The sequence below is a fragment of the Atractosteus spatula genome, chromosome 3 (genome assembly GCF_055471065.1).
Source record: "Atractosteus spatula isolate fAtrSpa1 chromosome 3, fAtrSpa1.hap1, whole genome shotgun sequence".
In the NCBI taxonomy this organism is placed as follows: domain Eukaryota; kingdom Metazoa; phylum Chordata; class Actinopteri; order Semionotiformes; family Lepisosteidae; genus Atractosteus; species Atractosteus spatula.
Genome location: NC_142708.1, coordinates 24,740,321 through 24,761,052, shown reverse-complemented (window position 1 = coordinate 24,761,052; position 20,732 = coordinate 24,740,321). Strand labels below are relative to the sequence as shown.

Below are 20,732 nucleotides of genomic sequence, written 5' to 3'. Positions count from 1 at the left end.
CTTTGTATACACGTTACTATAGACTACTGACATACTTTCCTGTTTAAAACAACAGGAAATATGATCAAATAAGTCTTCTTTTTATAAAAGGCAACATGGGATTCGTTTTCTGAGAATCCTTCCTTATTCCAAACGGACTTGTGTTTCCACATACTCCTTCTTTCCTCAGCATGCAGGAAGTAAAGAAAGGAAAGAAAGGAAGGAGGAAGAGAGGTCATTTTTAGGGAACTTGGCTTTTTGATAGTGAAAATAAAATTTCATAATGTTAATTATTCCAAAAATAATTTAAGAAAATCAAAGCAATGGAACAATCAAATTAAACATAAAATGTCAGACAAAATGTTTTATTTATGTTGTCCATCTGTAAATGTTTAAACTTTGAAAACAGAGTTCATCACATACCTCTAGTGTTTTTTTTAAGACATAGAAACCCCACTCTCTGTTGAACTTGCTGATGAAATTCTGTGGTCTTTCTCTGGAGCCTCAATATCAACTGCAGTTTTCTTCAGTTCAGTGTTATAAGTTTCCTCTGAGCCAAGTGCTGGAACTTGGTTCCATCCAAAGGTACATGTGTACTGTAATGTTTTATCACAGGGAGGACTTTCTATTTCTAAGGGATTTTCATGACTGGGACAGGTGCACACAATCCTGGGTGTGCTAGATGCATGTTCTGGATTGTAACTTTGCTCTTGCTGGCTGCTGATTGGTGGAACAACAGATATGATGGATTTTGAATCAGCAATAAAATTGAGCTGTTGGCCCTCAAGTTTCCTCAACTGCATGTCTTTCTGCTTCACGGCTGCTTGCAAGCACTCTATTTTTTCCTGTTGTTGAGACACCTGGTTTGACAGTTCAAGAATAAGGTGAACTCTGCCGTCATCTCCACTGTGTTGTTCAACTGGCTTTTCACAAGAATCTTCCATAGCTGAAAAAAGGAAATACAGGATTGAGATAAAAACCTACGTTTACTGGTTAATTTCAGAATTGTATTCATTAAAGAAAACAGAAAATGTGTACGTATATCACTGTATTTATTACTGATAACGTGTTATGTTCAAATGATAATTTCAGTGCTTTTAGAGGAACAAGAAATGTGCAAATTACATTTAACAGGAACTAGCTTTTAACAGATTTCATCACCTCATACTGATAAAGCATGCCAAAGACTCAAAGGTTAAAGGAAAATAGGTCTTTACTGTATATCATTTATTTTATATAAGTATAAATCTAATCAACTGTCATTTATAAAGTAATAGATGACATTTTATTAATTACATGTTGAGAACGCCTTAGTCATAACATTTCAGAAGCTTTTTTCCTCAATAATGAAATATTGTACTGTGTTATGCACTATTATGTCAGAATTTGTACAGTACCATGGGCATGTTCTACATCTATTAGCACAGTTTGCTTGTACTGTATATAATTAAATATAAGGGGCATCTTAACATTACACAAAAGTGTTTGCACTCATTTCAATTTTATCTTTATTATTAACCTCTAGGGGACATTTGTTTGGCAGCAGATTCCAACACAACAATACCACAAAAAACAAAGAGATCAGGACAAATTATTTCAGGAATGTATTTTCTGAAAACTAAATGATTTTAGTGGTTAAATGATTTCCAATACTATACTATATCCTATCTATACTGCACAGAGGTGTTTCCCAGGTGGGAGTAATGCAAATTCATTATGAAGGGGATATGCTACACTTGCAATAATGCTGTTAGTCTTCTTTAGAATCCTTAGCTGGTAAATTTCATTTAGGCTGATCCTGATTTATCCCAATGATTATTGTAATGATTATCACTATTTTCCTAAATCTTCTACAAATTGTAGCATTAATGTTACCAAACCAACAGATAAAACAGTACATTATGACACTTTCAATAAAAGTATTTCCATGCTGAGAAAATGTTTATGAACCCCAAAGATAAATATGGAAATTTCATAGTTTGACCATGACAGTGTCCTTGAATCAAAACCAGTCTTTATGTAAACCAATTCTATGTCTCTTGAAATTAAATTAAAAAAAACAACTAAAAAAGGTACAATACAGGGGATGTGAAATCCCCTCATTTAATTAGCACAATTAAGGGAACAATTAGAATCAAGTTTTTAAATAAATAGGTAGATCTTAGAAGGCTTCACCTTATATATATCAGAAAATGATATCATTTTTGGTCTTCACCATACAGGTGTGTGGAAAAAAGTTATGCTACCATCTAAGATATTCACTGAGAACTGCAGAAAAAGTTATTGAGGCAAATCAATCAGAAAAGGATTATTAGAATCTGGGGCACCACCAATCCATTGCTAGCCAGTTTACAAATGGAGGAAATTCAAAACTATTCATTCTACCCAAGAGCAGTCATCCTACCAAAATCTCTGCAAGAACAAAGTGGAAAATCATCAACAAATTTACAAAGAACCTCGGAGTAAGACCCCGACTACTCTTGCCTTGGCTAATGTGAGTGTTCATGATACAATAGGAAAACGACTGAACAAGAATGGTTTTCATAGAAGAATAGCAAGAGGAAAACCACTGCTCTCCAAAATGACAACTGCTGCGCATCTGAAGTTCACCAAAGAGCACACAGATCCACAAGGCTTCTGGAACAATATTTTCTGAGTCAAATGTAGTACTCATGGTGAAAAATGTTACACTTGGTAAAAACCAAACACTGCTTTCAAGCAGAAGAACTTCATCCCATCTATCCAGCATGGTGGTGGGAGTGTTATGGTTTGGGGTTGCTTTACTGCCTCAGACCCGGACCACTTGCCATTATAACACAATCAGGAATTCTACATTTTATCAAAAGATTCTAGAGAAGAATGTCTGGCCATGGCAGTGACCTCATGACCTCAAGCTGAACTGAAAATGGGTCTTGATCCTGAATATACAAGCAGATCTATAAAAGAATGGCTGCAAGTAAAAGTGTAGACCTAAACTCCATAAAATGTTGTGGATCTGAAGTGTCCTGTCCATGTAAGGCAGCCATCAAATATTTGGACTACTTCAACTCTAAGGAGGAAAGGAAAAAATTCCTCAGAACTTATGTAAGAGACTAATTGACAGTTACAGGAAACATTTAGTTGCAGTCATTGTTGCTCATACACCACCAATTACTAAATCAATCACATACTTTGTCACACATGGATATTGAATGTTGCATCATTTGAGAATAAATAAATGTTGAATGGGTACATGTTTTTGTCATTTGTTTTATCCGGTTAATTTGATCTGTTCTTCCTTTAATTATTATGAGGACTTACATTAAGATCTAATAACACTTTAATGCCGGCGTCACACCACACGACTTTTCCTAGGATTTTCAGTCGTAGTCTTCATTTACATAATCGTAAGAAAATCACAGCGAGTTGTAGAGAGTCGCAGCATGCCCGTTATCGTCAGTTGTGTAGTGCGACTCAGTCATAGCGCTCTTAACAGCCCCTATGACTCTCTGCGACTTGTAGCGAGTCGCAAGCTATAGGGCGGGCTCTTGTGTCTGCGATAGTCAACAGCAAATGAGCTCTCAACCAGAAGCACCACGACCAAACAAATGTGGTCTACTCCAAGTTTTTCAGCATGTCCTCTTCTCTTTTTTCTCGTCACAAAGGAGAGCACAGGCTACAGCGAAGGCGACAACTACCTGCTTGTTGTCCATGTTGTTTGTTTACTTTCGTGCGGTGCTCCTTTATTCTGGTGTGCTCCACGTTGATTGGCTGCCAAAATTAGGTGACCTCGCGGTACTTTCGCGGCATAATACGAGATTTGGAACCGTGATGAAAAGTCGTGAGGGAATCATGTAATTAGTCACCCCCTGCAATTCCTAGTCATATAATTTGACACCCTTTAGGACAGAAAAGGCAGCAAGATTCAGCAACTGCAGTTGTTAAATTTGACATGCTCTCCGCTGTGTCGAGTCATGTAGTGTGACACCGGCATAAGTTAGAAATATGTGGAAATCCTAGGGGGTTCACAAACCTTTTATCGGTAATGTATAGAAATGTGTTAAAATAGTTCCATCGACCTTAAATATTTTAAGCTTCCTTCTGGCTTTTTTTTAATAAAAGATCTCAAACTTTTATTGCATCTTAATTTTTTAACCTTTTCCAATCCCTTGTAATACTTGTAATCATTAGCTGTTGATTATTACAAGTACAGCTGATGTAACAGTCAGCTAATCAATCATAAACTGTTACAGACAGTTGGAGGGGGACTACATTTTTCTTTAAATCAATGATGGGTTCCTTAGTTTTAGAATTTCAAATAACTCACTGGACCATTCAACAAAATGACTTAGATTGATCATGACGATATTCAGAATTACATAAAAAGCTGAGAAGGGAGATCTAAGATGTCTATCTGTATGTTTGCCTTTATGCTCTTATTTAGTTATCAGCTCTATTAACTATTACATCTTGACCATTGGTGGTCCTCAGTGTATTTTTTATTTATTGAAATTATGCCATTTAATAGTTTTGTATTAACACTACCAACTTTACACTGAGCAACTTTACTAATAGAAACTTCTCAAAACAAACATAAAATACCAAATAAAAAAGATAACAGTGACCTCTAGTGAAATGTCTGTGTTCTTGCAGAGTTTGAATCTTTTCTCTCATTTCAAATGCCATTATTGACGTTTCTTGTTTTGCTTGTAAAAATTCTGTCTTCAACTTTTTCATTTTTCTTTTGTGTTTCTGTTTCTAAAAAGAAAAAAATAAATGAAGAAAAAAACATAAAAAGGGCAAAAGAAATGCTACTGTAAAATGCAACTCAGAAAACATCACTGAGGGGTCCTATACATTCCACATTCCAATAGATCTTATAAATCAATAGCTCTTAGAATCATTAAACAGGTAAGACTTCAGGGAAAGTTAAGACTTCAGGGAAAGGTAATAATTTAAGCAGTTAAGTATTTTTTTATAAATGTAGTGATTAAAGACTTGAAAGAATCCTTGGAACCTTGACCTGCAGGTATAATTGATGTTATTTAGAATTTTTCTAATTGGAAAATAACTCCAGAAATTTCAATTCAAAACAAAAATGGTTCATTCTTATTTAGTAAGTACAAAAAAATATTCTGAAAAGCAATGTTTTCCAATCAATTAATAATGGAAACTCCTACGTCTAAAGATTAATTAAACCCAAGAAACATTCATTATACTGTGTATAAAAGTTACAGTATCACATTATAATGTGTTTTAAATTGGGTAATCGCAGGGTACATACCAGTGAAACAATCTGTTCTTTGGAATACTTGACTTCTTGTTCTAACCTTTGAATGTACTGGGCAAAAAGTAAAAGAAATAGATATTTAAACAATTTAAAACCAAAAGAAAGTGGTGCAGGTATTTTCATGTAGGACCAAATATAGATATTAATAATCATCTCTAGGAATATCACTGTAACTACAAGCATTCTAAAAGTCACAGGCTACAGAAAGGTTCATAGGAATATAAACAGAAAAACTAAAAACACCCATAACTCATAATTGTTCAATATGCACTCTGTTCAGAAGGATAACTGATCTAAAAAGCATTAAGACACTGCAAACTGTCAAAATTAGCAGGTGTGCAATTATCCATCCATCCAGGTGAGAAAGGTCAGGTGTTCGTACAGGCCACTAATTGGGAACATTATAACTGATAACACACCCTGGGCTAAATGCATTAAAAATAAATCCTTCATAGGAGTGGCAATGTGGAGAGATTTTGTGCAAAAGAAACCACAACACAAAATCTTTCTAGAGCTTCCAGTGGCACAGGTGTTTATTGTTTCAAATGCAAACGCTTAGTACATTTTTATATTAAAGTGGAATGAAGTACCAGTACTCAGGCAGGAAAGGTTAATGCAGTATCTGAGAGAGCCTGCTTACCATAGCACAGTAGCTCCTGCAAGAGTATTATATTGTGTCCTGCAGAACTGTATAAGAATTGCTGCAAGGAATGTTTGTTTTGGCAAGGAACATAATAGGCCCATTGTGACAGCTTCCTCTTCTGTTGCATTCACATTCTCAGCTATCATCCCAAAAGATGTTAATGGCCAACCTAAAGTGGGGAAGTCACAAATACATAGACACTACCCGGATGAAGTTTTTATGTTTTCCACATGTTTGCATGGGTTTCCTCCGGGTGCTCCAGTTTCGTCTCACAGTCTATCAAAATAGAGTTAGGTTAAGTGGCAAACTTTGTCTTAGGTGTGAGTGTGTGCATGTCTGTGTGTTTGCCCTGCGACTGACTGGTGTCCTGCCTAAGGTGTATAGCGCCTTGCACCCATTGCTTGCCGGAAAGGCTCTGGTTCCCCTGCGACTCTGTACTGGATGAAGTAGTTAAAGAATGGATGGATGATTGACTGGCTGTAACCTGCATAGTCATGACAATAAATCAATTGCATTTCTTCTATAGCACAAAATAACTTGTACTGTGACAAATTGTAAATAGTTAATTTTATGTCACGACACATTGTTTTTCCAAGTTTGTGAACTGGAAGAATGAGTTAAATAAATATCAAGAACTTATCTGAAGGTTAAAAAAATCTTTGAACTATGAACTGAGTTTACTGTTTTCTTATTTTTTTAATTATTAGCTTTTATTTTCATAAACCGTTCATCAACATAATAAAGATCAGCATATGCTGATGTTGACCTTGGATTTTCAATGGCTCTGTAAAATTTGGCTTTTGAACTGAAGTCTAAAAACGTTTCTGATTCTGAAGTTCACTAGGTCCATTTCTGTCATGTTTGTTTACAGTGGTGTGAAAAAGTGTTTGCCCCCTTCCTGATTTCTTATTTTTTTGCATGTTTGTCACACTGAAATGTTTCAGATCATCAAACAAATTGAAATATTAGGCAAAGATAACACAAGTAAACACAAAATGCAGTTTTTAAATGAAGGTTTTTATTATTAAGGGAAAAAAAAATCCAAACCTACATGGCCCTGTGTGAAAAAGTGATTGCCCCCCCTGTTAACATAAATCAACTGTGGTTTATCACATCTTTGGAAAGCTGAGTTCAATTTCTCTAGCCACACCCAGGCCTGATTACTGCCACACCTGTTCTCAATCAAGAAATCACTTAAATAGGACCTGCCTGACAAAGTGAAGTAGACCAAAAGATCCTCAAAAGCTAGACATAATGCTGCGATCCAAACAAATTCAGGAACAAATGAGAAACAGAGTAATTGAGATTTATCAGTCTGGAAAAGGTTATAAAGCCATTTCTAAAGCTTTGGGACTCCAGTGAACCACAGTGAGAGCCATTATCCACAAATGGCGAAAACATGGAACAGTGGTGAACCTTCCCAGGAGTGGCCGGCCGACCAAAATTACCCCAAGAGCGCAGCGACGACTCATCCAAGAGGTCACAAAAAACCCCACAACAACATCCAAAGAACTACAGGCTTCACTTGCCTCAGTTAAGGTCAGTGTTCATGACTCCACCATAAGAAAGAGACTGGGCAAAAATGGCCTGCATGGCAGAGTTCCAAGACGAAAACCACTGCTGAGCAAAAAGAACATAAAGGCTCGTCTCAGTTTTGCCAGAAAACATCTTGATGATCCCCAAGACTTTTGGGAAAATACTCTGTGGACTGATGAGACAAAAGTTGAACTTTTTGGAAGGTGTGTGTCCCATTACATCTGGCGTAAAAGTAACACAGCATTTCAGAAAAGGAACATCATACCAACAGTAAAATATGGTGGTGGTAGTGTGATGGTCTGGGGCTGTTTTGCTGCTTTAGGACCTGGAAGACTTGCTGGGGTAAATGGAACCATGAATTCTGCTGTCTACCAAAAAATCCTGAAGGAGAATGTCCGGCCATCTGTTTGTGACCTCAAGCTGAAGCGCACTTGGGTTCTGCAGCAGGACAATGATCCAAAACACACCAGCAAGTCCACCTCTGAATGGCTTAAGAAAAACAAAATGAAGACTTTGGAGTGGCCTAGTCAAAGTCCTGACCTGAATCCGATTGAGATGTTGTGGCATGACCTTAAAAAAGCGGTTAAGGCTCGAAAACCCTCCAATGTGGCTGAATTACAACAATTCTGCAAAGATGAGTGGGCCAAAATTCCTCCACAGCGCTGTAAAAGACTCATTGCCAGTAATTGCAAACGCTTGATTGCAGTTGTTGCTGCTAAGGGTGGCCCAACCAGTTATTAGGTTTAGGGGGCAATCACTTTTTCACACAGGGCCATGTAGGTTTGGATTTTTTTTTCCCTTAATAATAAAAACCTTCATTTAAAAACTGCATTTTGTGTTTACTTGTGTTATCTTTGTCTAATATTTCAATTTGTTTGATGATCTGAAACATTTCAGTGTGACAAACATGCAAAAAAATAAGAAATCAGGAAGGGGGCAAACACTTTTTCACACCACTGTATGTAAAATGATCAGTGTAGTCTTTTTATGTGTTACAATCTTTCTGTAGCTAGATGGCTATGGCACGCCTTTGAATTAATTGTTTATCATAAACAAAAATCTTTCTCTTTCTTTGGAAATAAACCCAGGAACTGGTCAACTCCTCTGAGCCAGCTCCTTAGGAATGTGTCTGAAGTAGGACTCTGATTACTGGATTGCCCTGGCATTCCAACACCTAAACCAGGCACTACATAGTGATATAATGCCCAAACCAGGCCCTCTCAGTCTGATGTTCTAAGAAGAATGCACATCTGGACTTGAACCTCTGCTGGACATTACTTTTAAAAAAATCCACTGAGAGGAATAGGATGACCCAGAAAAGAGGACCAGTTAAATGGGTTTGCTGATACACCTGAACACCTCACAATCAATCATCTGTTGCATTAAATTCTGTGTTTGATCTCCCAAGGTCCTGACAGCTTGACAACAATAAATCATGTGACTGTAACCCATTATCCACACTGCTGAACCACTAGGGCAATAGATCTTTAGGTGAAAGAAACTGCCTGGTATATACAAAACAGAATACTGCCCTAAACATCCTTGGAAACTAGAGACATTTTGTGACGCTCCCAACTGTGATTTTGCATTATTGCAAAAAATCTCCACTTATGGAAAGATCTGAATATTGGAGCATATTTAGTGCTACAAGGGATCAAATGTTTTTCCCAATCCAGTCTTAACTTCTGATTAGTTCTCAAATCTAGAGACCTCTTGCATACATTCTCTGGAAGAAGCAAACTTCAAACAGTCTCTTCCTTTCCCTGCTCCAGCAGAATGATCTTTTGGCACACCAACACAACAGACACAGACATTACACAGCTATTCTTCTCTATGCAAGACTTTCAAATGTCATCTGGGATGAATATTAAATTAATCTAATAACAGTACTCACAGTGGAAACTGCGTGGGTGTTTGTGACAGATTTTCTAATGCTGGCAAGACAAAAACTGTCAGTTCCACTGGATCAGAAAAATCATGGAACATGATGATGGATCATGGCAGGCCATGATCTCCATGATCTAGGACCATGAGTCATATAAATGACAGTGTTTTTGGCTTTTACATCTTGCCAGGTAAGAAATCACCAGTTGTAATGGTCAGTGACAGTGTAGCTCAGGTTCCAACATATTGATTGCACAATGGTTTGCTGCTCTTGACAAGTGGGGCATACTGGTTCCTATCTTGATTTTCATCAGTCTTGACATTCAATAGATGAAATAATATTATTAACAGAGCCAAAACAACTATCTGACTAATGAGGTGATTTACTGCTTGTGTTTCACAGCGGGTAATGAAAGATCAATTAAACAAAATGATGACCAAAAAAATTTTTATCATTCCAAATTCTATATACTGTATGTTACTCTTCTAAAAGCACGTGTAGAGTGCTACATTTCTTTTGATGCATATTATATATGATGGAAAAACATGTCTAGAGGCATCCCTGGGGCCTTGGGTTCAACTCCAAGGGTCCTAGCTGCGTGGAGTGTGCATTTTCTCTTCGCTTGGCTTTCCTCCAGGTGCTCTGGTTTCCTCCCACAGTCCAATGACATGTTGGTAGGTGTATTGGCTTCTCTGAAAAAAATTGGCCCTGGTGTAAGTGTGTGTGCATTTGTGTATGTGTGTCCGCTGATGGAGTGGTGTCCCACCCATGGTGTATTCCACCTTGCCACAGAATTACTGCATTGCTGGTAAAAGGAAATGGTTAAGGGGTGCTCAGGCACAGAATACTGGGAAAGATAAGTCTGAAGTACAGTCATTCCTCGCTTTTCACGAGGGATAGATTCCAAGACTTTCCACAAAAAGCGAAAATCTGCGAATAATTGACCGCCCTCTCCAAAACAACTCCGGTCCCAAAAAAACAACATTTCTTTTTCTAATCGAGGGTAATTTAGAAAACATTCGAGAGCATATTACTTGATTTTCACATTTTTTGACACATGGAAAGAGAGGGGGAAAACGAAGGAAAGGCATAAAAGTCTTGGTAACAAATAACTAATTTTTCTACCCAATAAACAACTTTATTAGGATTTCAAGCATTTTTTATACAGTTTTTAATGTTTCTTTGTGATTAAATCCCTTTTAGTCATTTAACAAAATAATGAAAATGTAAAGCATTTTATTTATCACTCACTTTTAATGTCATTTTGCGACTGGTTCACTTTCGCTGGTTGGAGATTGTCTTTCTTTTAACATGTCTAAAAGTGCAACTTTCTCTGGCAAAATCATCATTTTTTTGCACCTTTTAGTTCCAGGATTGCTAGCATGAGAACTAGAAGCACGATTAGGTCCCATATTTAATAAAAATAACGTATATGGGGCACAAAAAACTTCACTTGAAGAAAGAAATTGAAGAAAGAGATTTAACAGATGCAAAAAAGGCACATAGGCAGACTAATATGCAACGCGGGGAAAATAGGGAATTGTTTTGACCAGCGAATAAATAAAACCGCAAAGTACGAACCCGCGAAAAGCGAGGGATGACTGTACAGTATTTATACCCTAGTGAGAAGGGGATTAGTAACAGTTGAGATATAGTCTCTTGAACATGTGTTATTAACTTCATTAAAATGTAACAAACAAAACAATAAATATTACATTTTATCACATTTTATGTCTGTACCTGCTCTTGGGTATTAGAATTCTTAGACAATGGATTGTTTATTAAGTCTTCTAGTTGATTCTGAAGGTCTGCATTTCTTTCCAGCAGCTCTAAGTTATTTGTTCTGGCTTCTGATAACTGAAAACACATGTTAAAAATATACAGGTGTATTGAGGTACATTCCACTCTTGCATATCCACCGGACAACTATGTAAATGCTTCCAGTTACACGCTTAAATAGTTAGAGATGCAGTCTTGTGATCTGGTTTGGTCGGAAACTACCACCCAGACTTAGAATAAAACATTAAACAAAAGACTTCAATTATTTAATGCACTATCAGGAAACTCAAAAGAACATACAGTAACATTTCACAACTAAACATGACATATCAAAATATTTTTGTGAAATAAACTATTCAACATTTGGAAATGGATTTCAGGAGAAGCAATGCATTTAATCTTCTTACTGATTTTTTAATTATTATTGAATAAAATGTAAAATAATAGTATTTACTAATTTATTAGAATATGTTTTAAATGAATGCTCCAGCAACATGCTGTAATTAGAACTAAAAATAACTGAGGACTTAAAAGTAAAATATAGAAACAACTTCCCGGATACAGAAATGAATCGCAAAAAAAAAATAAGGGAAAGGGCTGAACTAGCTAAAACAGATTCTAAATAGGTTTTTATGTGTTGTTACATTGCTGTTAGGATGTCCACGAATGCTTTCAAAATTCAAATGCTCCAATACACATTGAACATAATGACATTTAGGAAGAGTGTCTGTATAATGCACTTTTCCTTATTGACCATCGCTGAAGAGCTGTATATCAATGAGGAATCAATATATTTCAACTTTAAATGCCCCACAGAATTCATAGCCTTTAACATGAAAGAGACGAGCTTTTGTGACTTGTCACTTTAAAAAAAGTCTCTCCTGCACCTTAACAGTTCTGACATGAAATGGAACAGTAAAAACACACCTCCATTTAGATTTGTGCATCATCCATGGAAAGTAAACAACGAAACTTGAATTATACCAAAACATTATTAATATAAATATTTATTACATCTCCCATAAGCTGGTACTTGTGCTCAGAATGTTCTATATACAAAACTCCATTACTAACCTCTCCCATTCTCATGCCCACTGCTCTTGTATCCATTACTAATTAATCACCAAAATGACTTGTTTTATCTTTACTTCCTCACAAGAAGTTTTTTTCCCATATTTTTCCTAAACGTTTATCATGTGCAAGATACATAATAAACACTGGCACATAATAATCCATAGCTATGTCATGCCAATATTAATTGAAAACACAGTGAAACACCAAACAAGTGCATAAACATTACCCTGCATTTTTGTCTTTTTTGTGGTATTTTATTTCTCAAGTTAAAATTAGTGTTAATTTATTTTAGTTGATACCAAAGCAACCTATATCTATCCTTATTTATAGAATTGAGCATTTTAAAATATTTTTTATAAGTACCGTACTCAAAAGAAAGTATGTAAGGCCCCACTTGGTATTTAAAGAGCCCACAGTCTCTAGGTTATGAGTCCAAAGCCTTAAACACTTCAGCCTGCTAAGCACACATTTCTGTCTCTTCAGTAAAAAAAAGCAACTAATCATCAATAAATGATCAACCCATAATTTTATTTATAATTTTTATTTAATTATTACAACAGAAAGGTAATTAATGGGGGGGGGGGTATTTAGCCCATTTTGCTTATTTGGTTACTAGTATTTTAATATGTCAAAAATTCTATGAAATAGTAAGAAATGCACAAAACAAAATGTAATCCAGTTTTTTTACTCTAAGGGAAACTTTTTAAGATTTCTTTTAAACTGCACATTTATTGTAGGTCAAAATCTTTACTGTCTTCCAAACTTTTCCAAGCTAATTAAAAAGTATGTGTTTTTAAATAAAAGTACCTTTTCAAAAGAATTTCCATAGAAAATAACTGAGTTCCACTTACCTGCAATGAAATATTTTATTACATTATGAAAATTTACCTTCTGTTCGAGAATCTTTATGGAGTCTACACTTTTAATTAGGAGCACTTTCAAGTCTTCAATTTTTGCATCATCATGTATGCCTTTTAGGTCTAAATCCTCTACCTGCAATCAAACATGCATAAGGATAATATTCTGAGATTCGCAAAAAGCAAACTTCCAATCACTCATAAGTAAAGCTCAATGGAATATTCTTGGGTAGGGGGGTAAAAGCCATTATTTGAGTTGCATAGAGTTGATTTTGAATATAAGTTTTGCTTTGTTTCGATATTATGAGTTAAGAGTCCATTTATCCAGACAACAGTGTCACGAAGCGTTAATCAGGACCCTATGCAGATGGCAGAATCTGGAAGGGAGAGAATCAGTCACAGGGGAGAGAAGACTGGGAACGGGGCTGGTAGACGAACAGGGGGGCGTGTCGGCGGTGCACTGGTACCCGGGGGGGCGTGGTCCGGGCGAACAAGTCCAGAGGGAAATCCAGGGTGAAAGCAAGAGTCCAGAACCGGGTAATCCATCCACGACAGACAAGACAAAAGTTAAAAACCGGAGCGGGATCCGATGCGGGGACGGGGAATAAGAAAGGGGTAACAGGGCCAGGCGCTCCGAGCCGGGTGCCCATTTTCCAAAGCTGTGCCCAGAATGGTAGGAGTGTCTGGCTTATAAAGGGAGGGGCTGGAATAGGAGTCAGGTGCACGAAATCAACAAAAACGGGAAAGAGCTGGTGCGCCCTTAAGAGGAGGGACTTACGGTTATGACAAACGGATAGATGGACTCTTAACTCATAATATCAAAACAAAGACAAAGACAATGGTCAGAAACTACCCTTCATTTTTCAGGGGACAAATGGATATACTGAGTAAAGAAACTCTACAATCATCTTTAAATACAATTTGCCAGCCAGTATGGTCTTTAATTTTAGATTGTCATCTTGTAAAAGCCTAGGGCACTAGACAAAGAAACACAGTTCTTAACTCCAGGTAAATAAATCTTAATTCAGCTTCAAAATACTGCAATTGAGTAACTTTAAATAAACATAAAATTCTCAAAATTAAAAAAACATTTTCTATTAAATCAAGCTCAAACACAGAGGAAATTCTACCAACACTACTACTGTACTTCCACTACTACTACTGATACCTTATCCTTGATCCTGTCTGAAGAATCCGAGAAACACATATCAGGCACCCTGCAATAGAGGATGCTGAAAGTTATTAAATGCATTTGCACAAGGTTTTTCTGGACCCATTTAAATAGATGATAATTTTACCCAAGAAATCCTTAAGTTAAGTACCTTGCTCAGGGGTATAACAGTGGTTCCCAAACCAGTCTAGAGCCCCTAACCACCATTTTACACTGCCCCCTGACCATCATAGATGATTGGCATTAATTTATTCAATAGACATTACAGTGATTTTATAGTACAACTGTTTGATACTGGAGTTGCAACAAAAGTAAAATAAATTATTATATAAATTGTTTTATATGCATGCATGATAATGTCATTGTTGTTCAATGTTCTTGTGCTGTTACAAGGGTCATATTAGTTGGCCAAGCTCATTAGTTTTCAGTGGTATGTATAATAATAATAATAATAATAATAATAATTCCTTACACTATTTATATAGTGCTTTTCTGGACACTTCAATCAAAGCACTTTACAGGTAATGGGGACTCCCATCCACCACCACCAATGTGCAGCCCCACCTGGATGATGCGACAGCAGCCATAGTACGCCTGTACTCTCACCACACATCAGCTATTAGTGGGGAGGAGGACAGATTGATGAAGCCAATTCAAAGATGGGGATTATTACGAAGACGTAATAAAGGCCAATTGGAATTTTTGGCCAGGACACTGGGGTAATACCCCTACTCTTCTCGAGAAATGCCCCAGGATTTTTTAATGACCACAGATAGTCAAGAGCTCGGTTTTACGTCTCATCCGAAGACAGTGCCTATTTACGGTATAGTGTCTCTGTCACCATTCTGGAGCATTAGGACACACACACCACAGGGTAAGCGCCCCCTAATGACCCCACTAATACCTCTTCCAGCAGCAATCTTAGCTTTCCCAGGAGGTCTAAAATTCCAGGTACTTAACAGGCTCATACCTGCTTAGCTTCAGTGGATTGTCAGCTGTGAGTTTCAGGGTGATATGGCTGTATGATGGGAAGCTAAAAACAACTGACAATTGCATCATTTGTTTGTACCATAATAGTTTTTTTTTCCAACAGAAGGAATCAAGTCACCAGTCCCCAGAAATGAGGATCTGGTCAACTTATTATGTAACTAAGGTTATATATCCTTCACCACTGAACAAAACAAAAACCACTGAAGCATTAAACAATAAGCTCTTTGGATGTAAAGGAACTTTTTTGAATGTATTTTTACAGTAGTCTATCAAGCATATTTAATGAAAGAACCAAGACAAGTCTTTAAGCAGAAGTAGAGATAAAATTGACTAAGGGTGTGCTGCTCTTCCCCCACACTGCATTCTGCCCATCATAAATGCTATGCTGCATATATGAAATATCCACCTGCAGCATATCAGTTTCAAAATCTGGAGGCTCATATTTGTGGCATGAGGTTTATAGATAATGAAAGGCTGAAAGCCCCAACTGAGACCTGGCTATAAAGGCTGTGTAAGGAATTCTGAATTGCTGGCATAAACATGACAGAGCAGAGCACTAAGGTCAAGGTCGATTAGAATGAAAAGTGATACATAGAGGGCTTTTGGCTAGAATAATTTCCTCTTAATAACATTCTTAACTGCACCATTTTGAAATATTTTATTCTAAATTAATTTAATGAAGAAATAAGTGAACAACAAAAAGAACATATTAAACTGAGAGCAATAATACTATATATACATATATACTGTATGTATACAGTTATATAGTATGTGCCTGTATGTTTGCGAAATGCAAACAATATAAATATGCATTTTTACAATATTAAAATTTTAACATTCAATATGCCTTTCCTTTATCTAATGGTCAGTAGGACACCCACTGAATTGCGAAAGTCTTAATTACATACTTAAGCATCTCAGATAAGGAATTATTTCAAATTCTAACAGCAACTTGCATAAATATTCAAACTCACGTACATATACTGTAGTACCAGTCAAAAGTTTGAGTACACCTCCTTGAAACCAGGTTTTTCATGATTATATGTCTTTAAACTGTATAAACACTTAATATTTAATGACATGATACTGTATGTGTACTTACAGTATAATCTTAAGTGAACTGCATTAAAAATGTTAATTTTTCATTTTCAATAAAATGAACACCCAACGCAAGCGGATTTCAGTCTGAAGCCCAGGTTAGTTAAAAGTCTGAAATGTGTATAACATGATGTTAGAACACTAAAAGAAGTTTAAAATTGTCTTTGTTAGATGTTCTCACAGTTAACTAGCATGTTACCCCATTTAACATTCTAGTTAAATGAGGCGGTGGCTCTGTGGCTAAGAATCTGCACCTGTGGCTGGAAGGTTGTTGGTTCATATCCCATGGCTGGCAGAGGAATCCTGCTCTGTTGGGCCCCTGAGCAAGGCCCTTAACCCCAACTGCTCCAGGGGTGCTGTATAAATGGCTGACCATGTGCTCTGACCCAAGGACCCCAAGAGAAATTGTATATGGCCAATAAAGTGATCTTATCTTATTTACCTTTTGTCACCAATTATTGGTAAACTGGTGAGGTTCCACGATTACTATAAATATCGGGAGCATGGGCAAAAGTTTGTAATTCCTGAATGAACATAGCAAAATTTGCTCAGCAAGCAAGGAAAAAAGACAGTCTATAATTACTTTAAGAAATGAAGGTCAATCTTTAAGACAAATTGCAAGAACTTTGCAAGTGTCAGTGCTGTAACTGCTGTGGCCAAGACTATCAAACGATATGAAGAAACTGGCACTCATGAGGACCGAAAAAAGGTCAGGCAGGCCAAAGGAGACCTCAGAATCAGAGAATACGTTCATTAGACTCACAAGCCTGCGAAACTGGTGACTGACTGCCCCTGAAATACAAGCTGAGCTCAATGCAACTAGAAGTACAGATGTTTCAACATCAACTGTTCAGAGGAGGTTGCGTGAAGCTGGCCAACCAGGAAGGATTTCTGCAAAGAAACCATTGTTAAGAGGGCAGAATAAGAGGAAGAGACTTGCCTGGGCCAAAAAACACAGAAACTGGACCTTTGAGGCCATCAGGTGTTATCATGTTATTTCATCTAAACCGATCACAGATGTCATTCAACTAAAAGTCTTCTGAAATTAGCCTAAATTCCCAAAACATTAGTAAAATAAAAACTCTCCAGCTCACTTCAGTTGAGAGGATTATCAAGATGGGTCACTTGATACTGCAATAAATATGAATTTTTCTTGCCTTAGGATAAATATGTTCTTTTTTTAAATCTACCAACTGTGTGTATGTTTGTGTATTCTGTCAACAGTTACCCCCTCTGTTCATGGATTCTGCTGCTCATGATTCTCAAACTACAACATAAAGCTAGGAAAAGATAGTGTGTTTATAAACATATGGGTTTATGCCACAAACATTTTTAGAATACAAAAACATGCTACTGAAGGTGCCGTTTACACTGGGTGACCACACACAAATAGTAACTTTTAAAGTTAGCTTCCTCTGTATGTAAACTCTCAGTAGTGTCAGTTTCTTTGCAGAAAGGCTGTAAGTCTCCTGCATTTTCGTTTTTAGTTTAGTTTTCCTACAGCAATACTTTCCTACTGCAATTTGCTCTGCAGAGACCCTTGTTAACAACATTTGAACATATCCAAAAATGCATTCAACGTAAACTTTTCTTTATGCAAAGTTAACTCTGATAGAGTTTCATTTTACAATTTGGAAGTTATAAACTACAAAATACAAGAACAGCTGTTCATCCAAAGCTATTTTAATAAAATCTTCTATGGTTTGCAAATACGGAAATCTTTATCCTACCTCCATCTAGTGGTGAAAGATAGAATAGTCCAGCCTATGACTAGATAATTATTTTTTTATCATTGTTACAGTTCACGAACTACTTACGATGCATTATATACAGTATAAGAACTTACGACCGCAGCTTAAGTCAAAATTAATCGTTATGAGCTATTCTTTCCAGGAGCGCGGTATCAAGGAAGCTGTACAGTATATACCTTTAAATTCCTCCCTTAAAGCTAAATACAAATTACTGTACAGTACGTAATCATCAGAGGTAATCCTTCTAAAAACTGTTTAAAATTATATATTTTAGTTATAACAAGCCAAACAAATCGAAATGTGCAAAGGGGAAAATAACGACTATCATGAAGTAACAGTTTTTCAAGTGTGATATTTATAGCTAGCTATAGAGCATGTCTGACTTTTTTACGCTCCTTTAGATCATTCAGGCCTACCTACAGTAAACATGATATCTTGGAAATGTCTTTTACGCGATGCAATTCCAGAGTGCTTTCCTTAAAAGAAAACAGAAAGGTGAATCACAGAAACACGGGAAATAAAGAGGAGTTCCACGTTTTTAGTAAAATATGTACTGAGACTCTGTAGGGTCAAACCAGACGCAAATAGCACAAGTACAGAATACACTGCATACCTTGGCTGATAGGTTATCAAGTACAACACTGCTACTGTATATGCATTTTCCACATAAGACGAACCCGTCAAAAAAAGGATACTTTAGTTCGTGAAATCTATTCAAAATTATGGTTGTAAACCCGCCTAACGGAGAGAAAGTGGCATTACATAGAACATTTTAGATGTTTTATTTCTGGATGGGGATAAATAGATTGTATCTCGCCGCTATGCTGGGGTTGCCGAAATAAAGGGTAATTTACTGTAAGTTAGGGTCTCAGAAGACAATAATGCACAAACTGGATAATCAGTAATAGCAAATCCAAGAATTCCGGTTTATTATTTACAAAGCATATTGGACTACACTTGGCCTCTCCTCTCTAGCTTTCTCGATTTCCTCTATATGCTACTCTTCCTTTGAGTTGATAGATTTCACCTCTTGTTTTAGAAAGCAACACCTTGATCTAAATGGAACTGGTCTTTCTCCACCTTCATTTCCACTGCAAAGCTCAGCTGTCACAGGTAAAATGTTTACAGCAAACATTTTAAGGGAACATTCCAGAACATTTGACATTTTATCTTAAGCAGTCTACACGAGTGTTAATCTTTTTTTCCACCTTCATTTTTTACAGGGCAGGTGATTTATGACGTTTCCTTCAATGGTTTAATTGTTGTATATAACATTACCTTTAGTATAACGATAAAAAGTTGTAACTAAATACTGCAGAACTACAGAAAGTAGCCAGCTCCTTTAAACGAATCGTTGAAACAGAAGTAGATTGCCTTCCAATATAAACAGAATTATTTTATTTATAAAATATTACACGGCAATTTAGGATTCATTTTTACAGTACCTACCTTGTGTCAATGGTCGTGTTCTTTAACGTATTTTGTAGGTCTGGATTCAAATGCATTGGTCGAACTGTGCTGCTGGCACCATTCCCCATTTTCTTCTAAACGAAGTCAGCAAGGGCAGTTGCAGTCATAGAACAAACAATTGCGACCACATTTAAAAATTCATAAAGAAACAATTGTTCCACTTTATTCGTTTTAAGAATTGTTACGAGATGGGTGGCACCTGACTTCTTATGTGCTGCACCTTCGATCCCAGTTTGTGTACGTCAGCTGGCTTCCTAGCAACGAAGTTACACTGCAGTGGGGCCGGTATCACAAACTTTCATTTGTGCTCAAAGAAAAAAAATATACAGTGTATATAAATACTTGGATTAACTCACTCCTTGCTTTCTGCATTTTGTCATAGCTTTAATTTAATGCGTATTCTTAAGGAAACTTGAACTATACCAATAGAATATTTGATATCCGTTAAAGTGATTACTTTACTTCAAAATTCCCGTTGGTAGAAAAGGTCCATCAACCGTAAATATGGGCGTCAAAGAGTAGTAAAAGGAAAATTAGAATTAGAATTTTACATTAAACCATCGTTGCGTATGTACAGTATAGTGCCCTACAATACATATTTCTTTTTTTACATAAAAACAAAACGAAGTGACGGCTTTTTGCTAACAAATTATTAAGGTAATGCATTTGGAAAATCAAAGGATAGATAGATACAAAAACTTTGAAAAATAATTATATTCTGTATATATGAATTGTGTGAGAAACTAAAATACTATTGAAATTTAATTTAATATAATCACATGTATTTTGTCATTTTTGTTAGGCAGTGACAGTGCAGTTACAGCTTGTTTGGAGTTCACATGTTCTGTTTATATATTATATATGGTACAGTACATTTGTAACCATTAAAAATGAAGTATATGTTTAATTTCTAAATATATTCTACTCTATATCAGTAAAGATCATCTAAATATTCCTTTGAGAAATGTATCACTAAATTTATTTTTTAATTTATTCTTTACATTTATGCACAATGGTAATGTATTAGTATATACAACACTTGTTAGTGGAGGAAAGCACCTATTTGCGCAGAAAACTTCTCTTTTCCAGCTGTACAGAAAACATATAGTGAATACTAATGGGATGTGGTGTGGTGTGGAGTTTCAATCTTTGCTATAGTATAAGAATTTAAAGGTGGTGCTAAGCAGACTATACCTCTGAAAAACTGAGAAAATGGGAATATGTTGTGAT

The 20,732-nt window shown here is 36.3% G+C and overlaps 1 protein-coding gene across 1 annotated transcript; it reads right to left on the bottom strand.

The window, feature by feature from the left end:
- Positions 1–409: 409 nt before the first annotated feature.
- On the bottom strand, positions 410–19,713 carry LOC148837596 (coiled-coil domain-containing protein 192-like). Its single transcript, XM_088912183.1, has 7 exons — positions 19,482–19,713; positions 14,191–14,239; positions 13,054–13,158; positions 11,053–11,169; positions 5,243–5,299; positions 4,584–4,716; positions 410–925 (listed from the first exon to the last, which is right to left on the bottom strand). Exons 1-7 carry the CDS (start codon positions 19,568–19,570, stop codon positions 417–419), a joined length of 1,059 nt encoding a protein of 352 aa, XP_088768309.1. The 5' UTR covers positions 19,571–19,713; the 3' UTR covers positions 410–416.
- Positions 19,714–20,732: the final 1,019 nt, after the last annotated feature.

Coding starts and splice junctions, on each gene's coding strand:
- LOC148837596 (XM_088912183.1), bottom strand. CDS start 19,570: ATGGGGAATGGTGCCAGCAGCACAGTTCGACCAATGCATTTGAATCCA. Junction 13,159..14,190: donor CAGACAGGATCAAGGATAAG/GTATCAGTAGTA, acceptor GTTTGATTGCAG/GTAGAGGATTTAGACCTAAA. Junction 11,170..13,053: donor TAAAGATTCTCGAACAGAAG/GTAAATTTTCAT, acceptor ATGTGTTTTCAG/TTATCAGAAGCCAGAACAAA.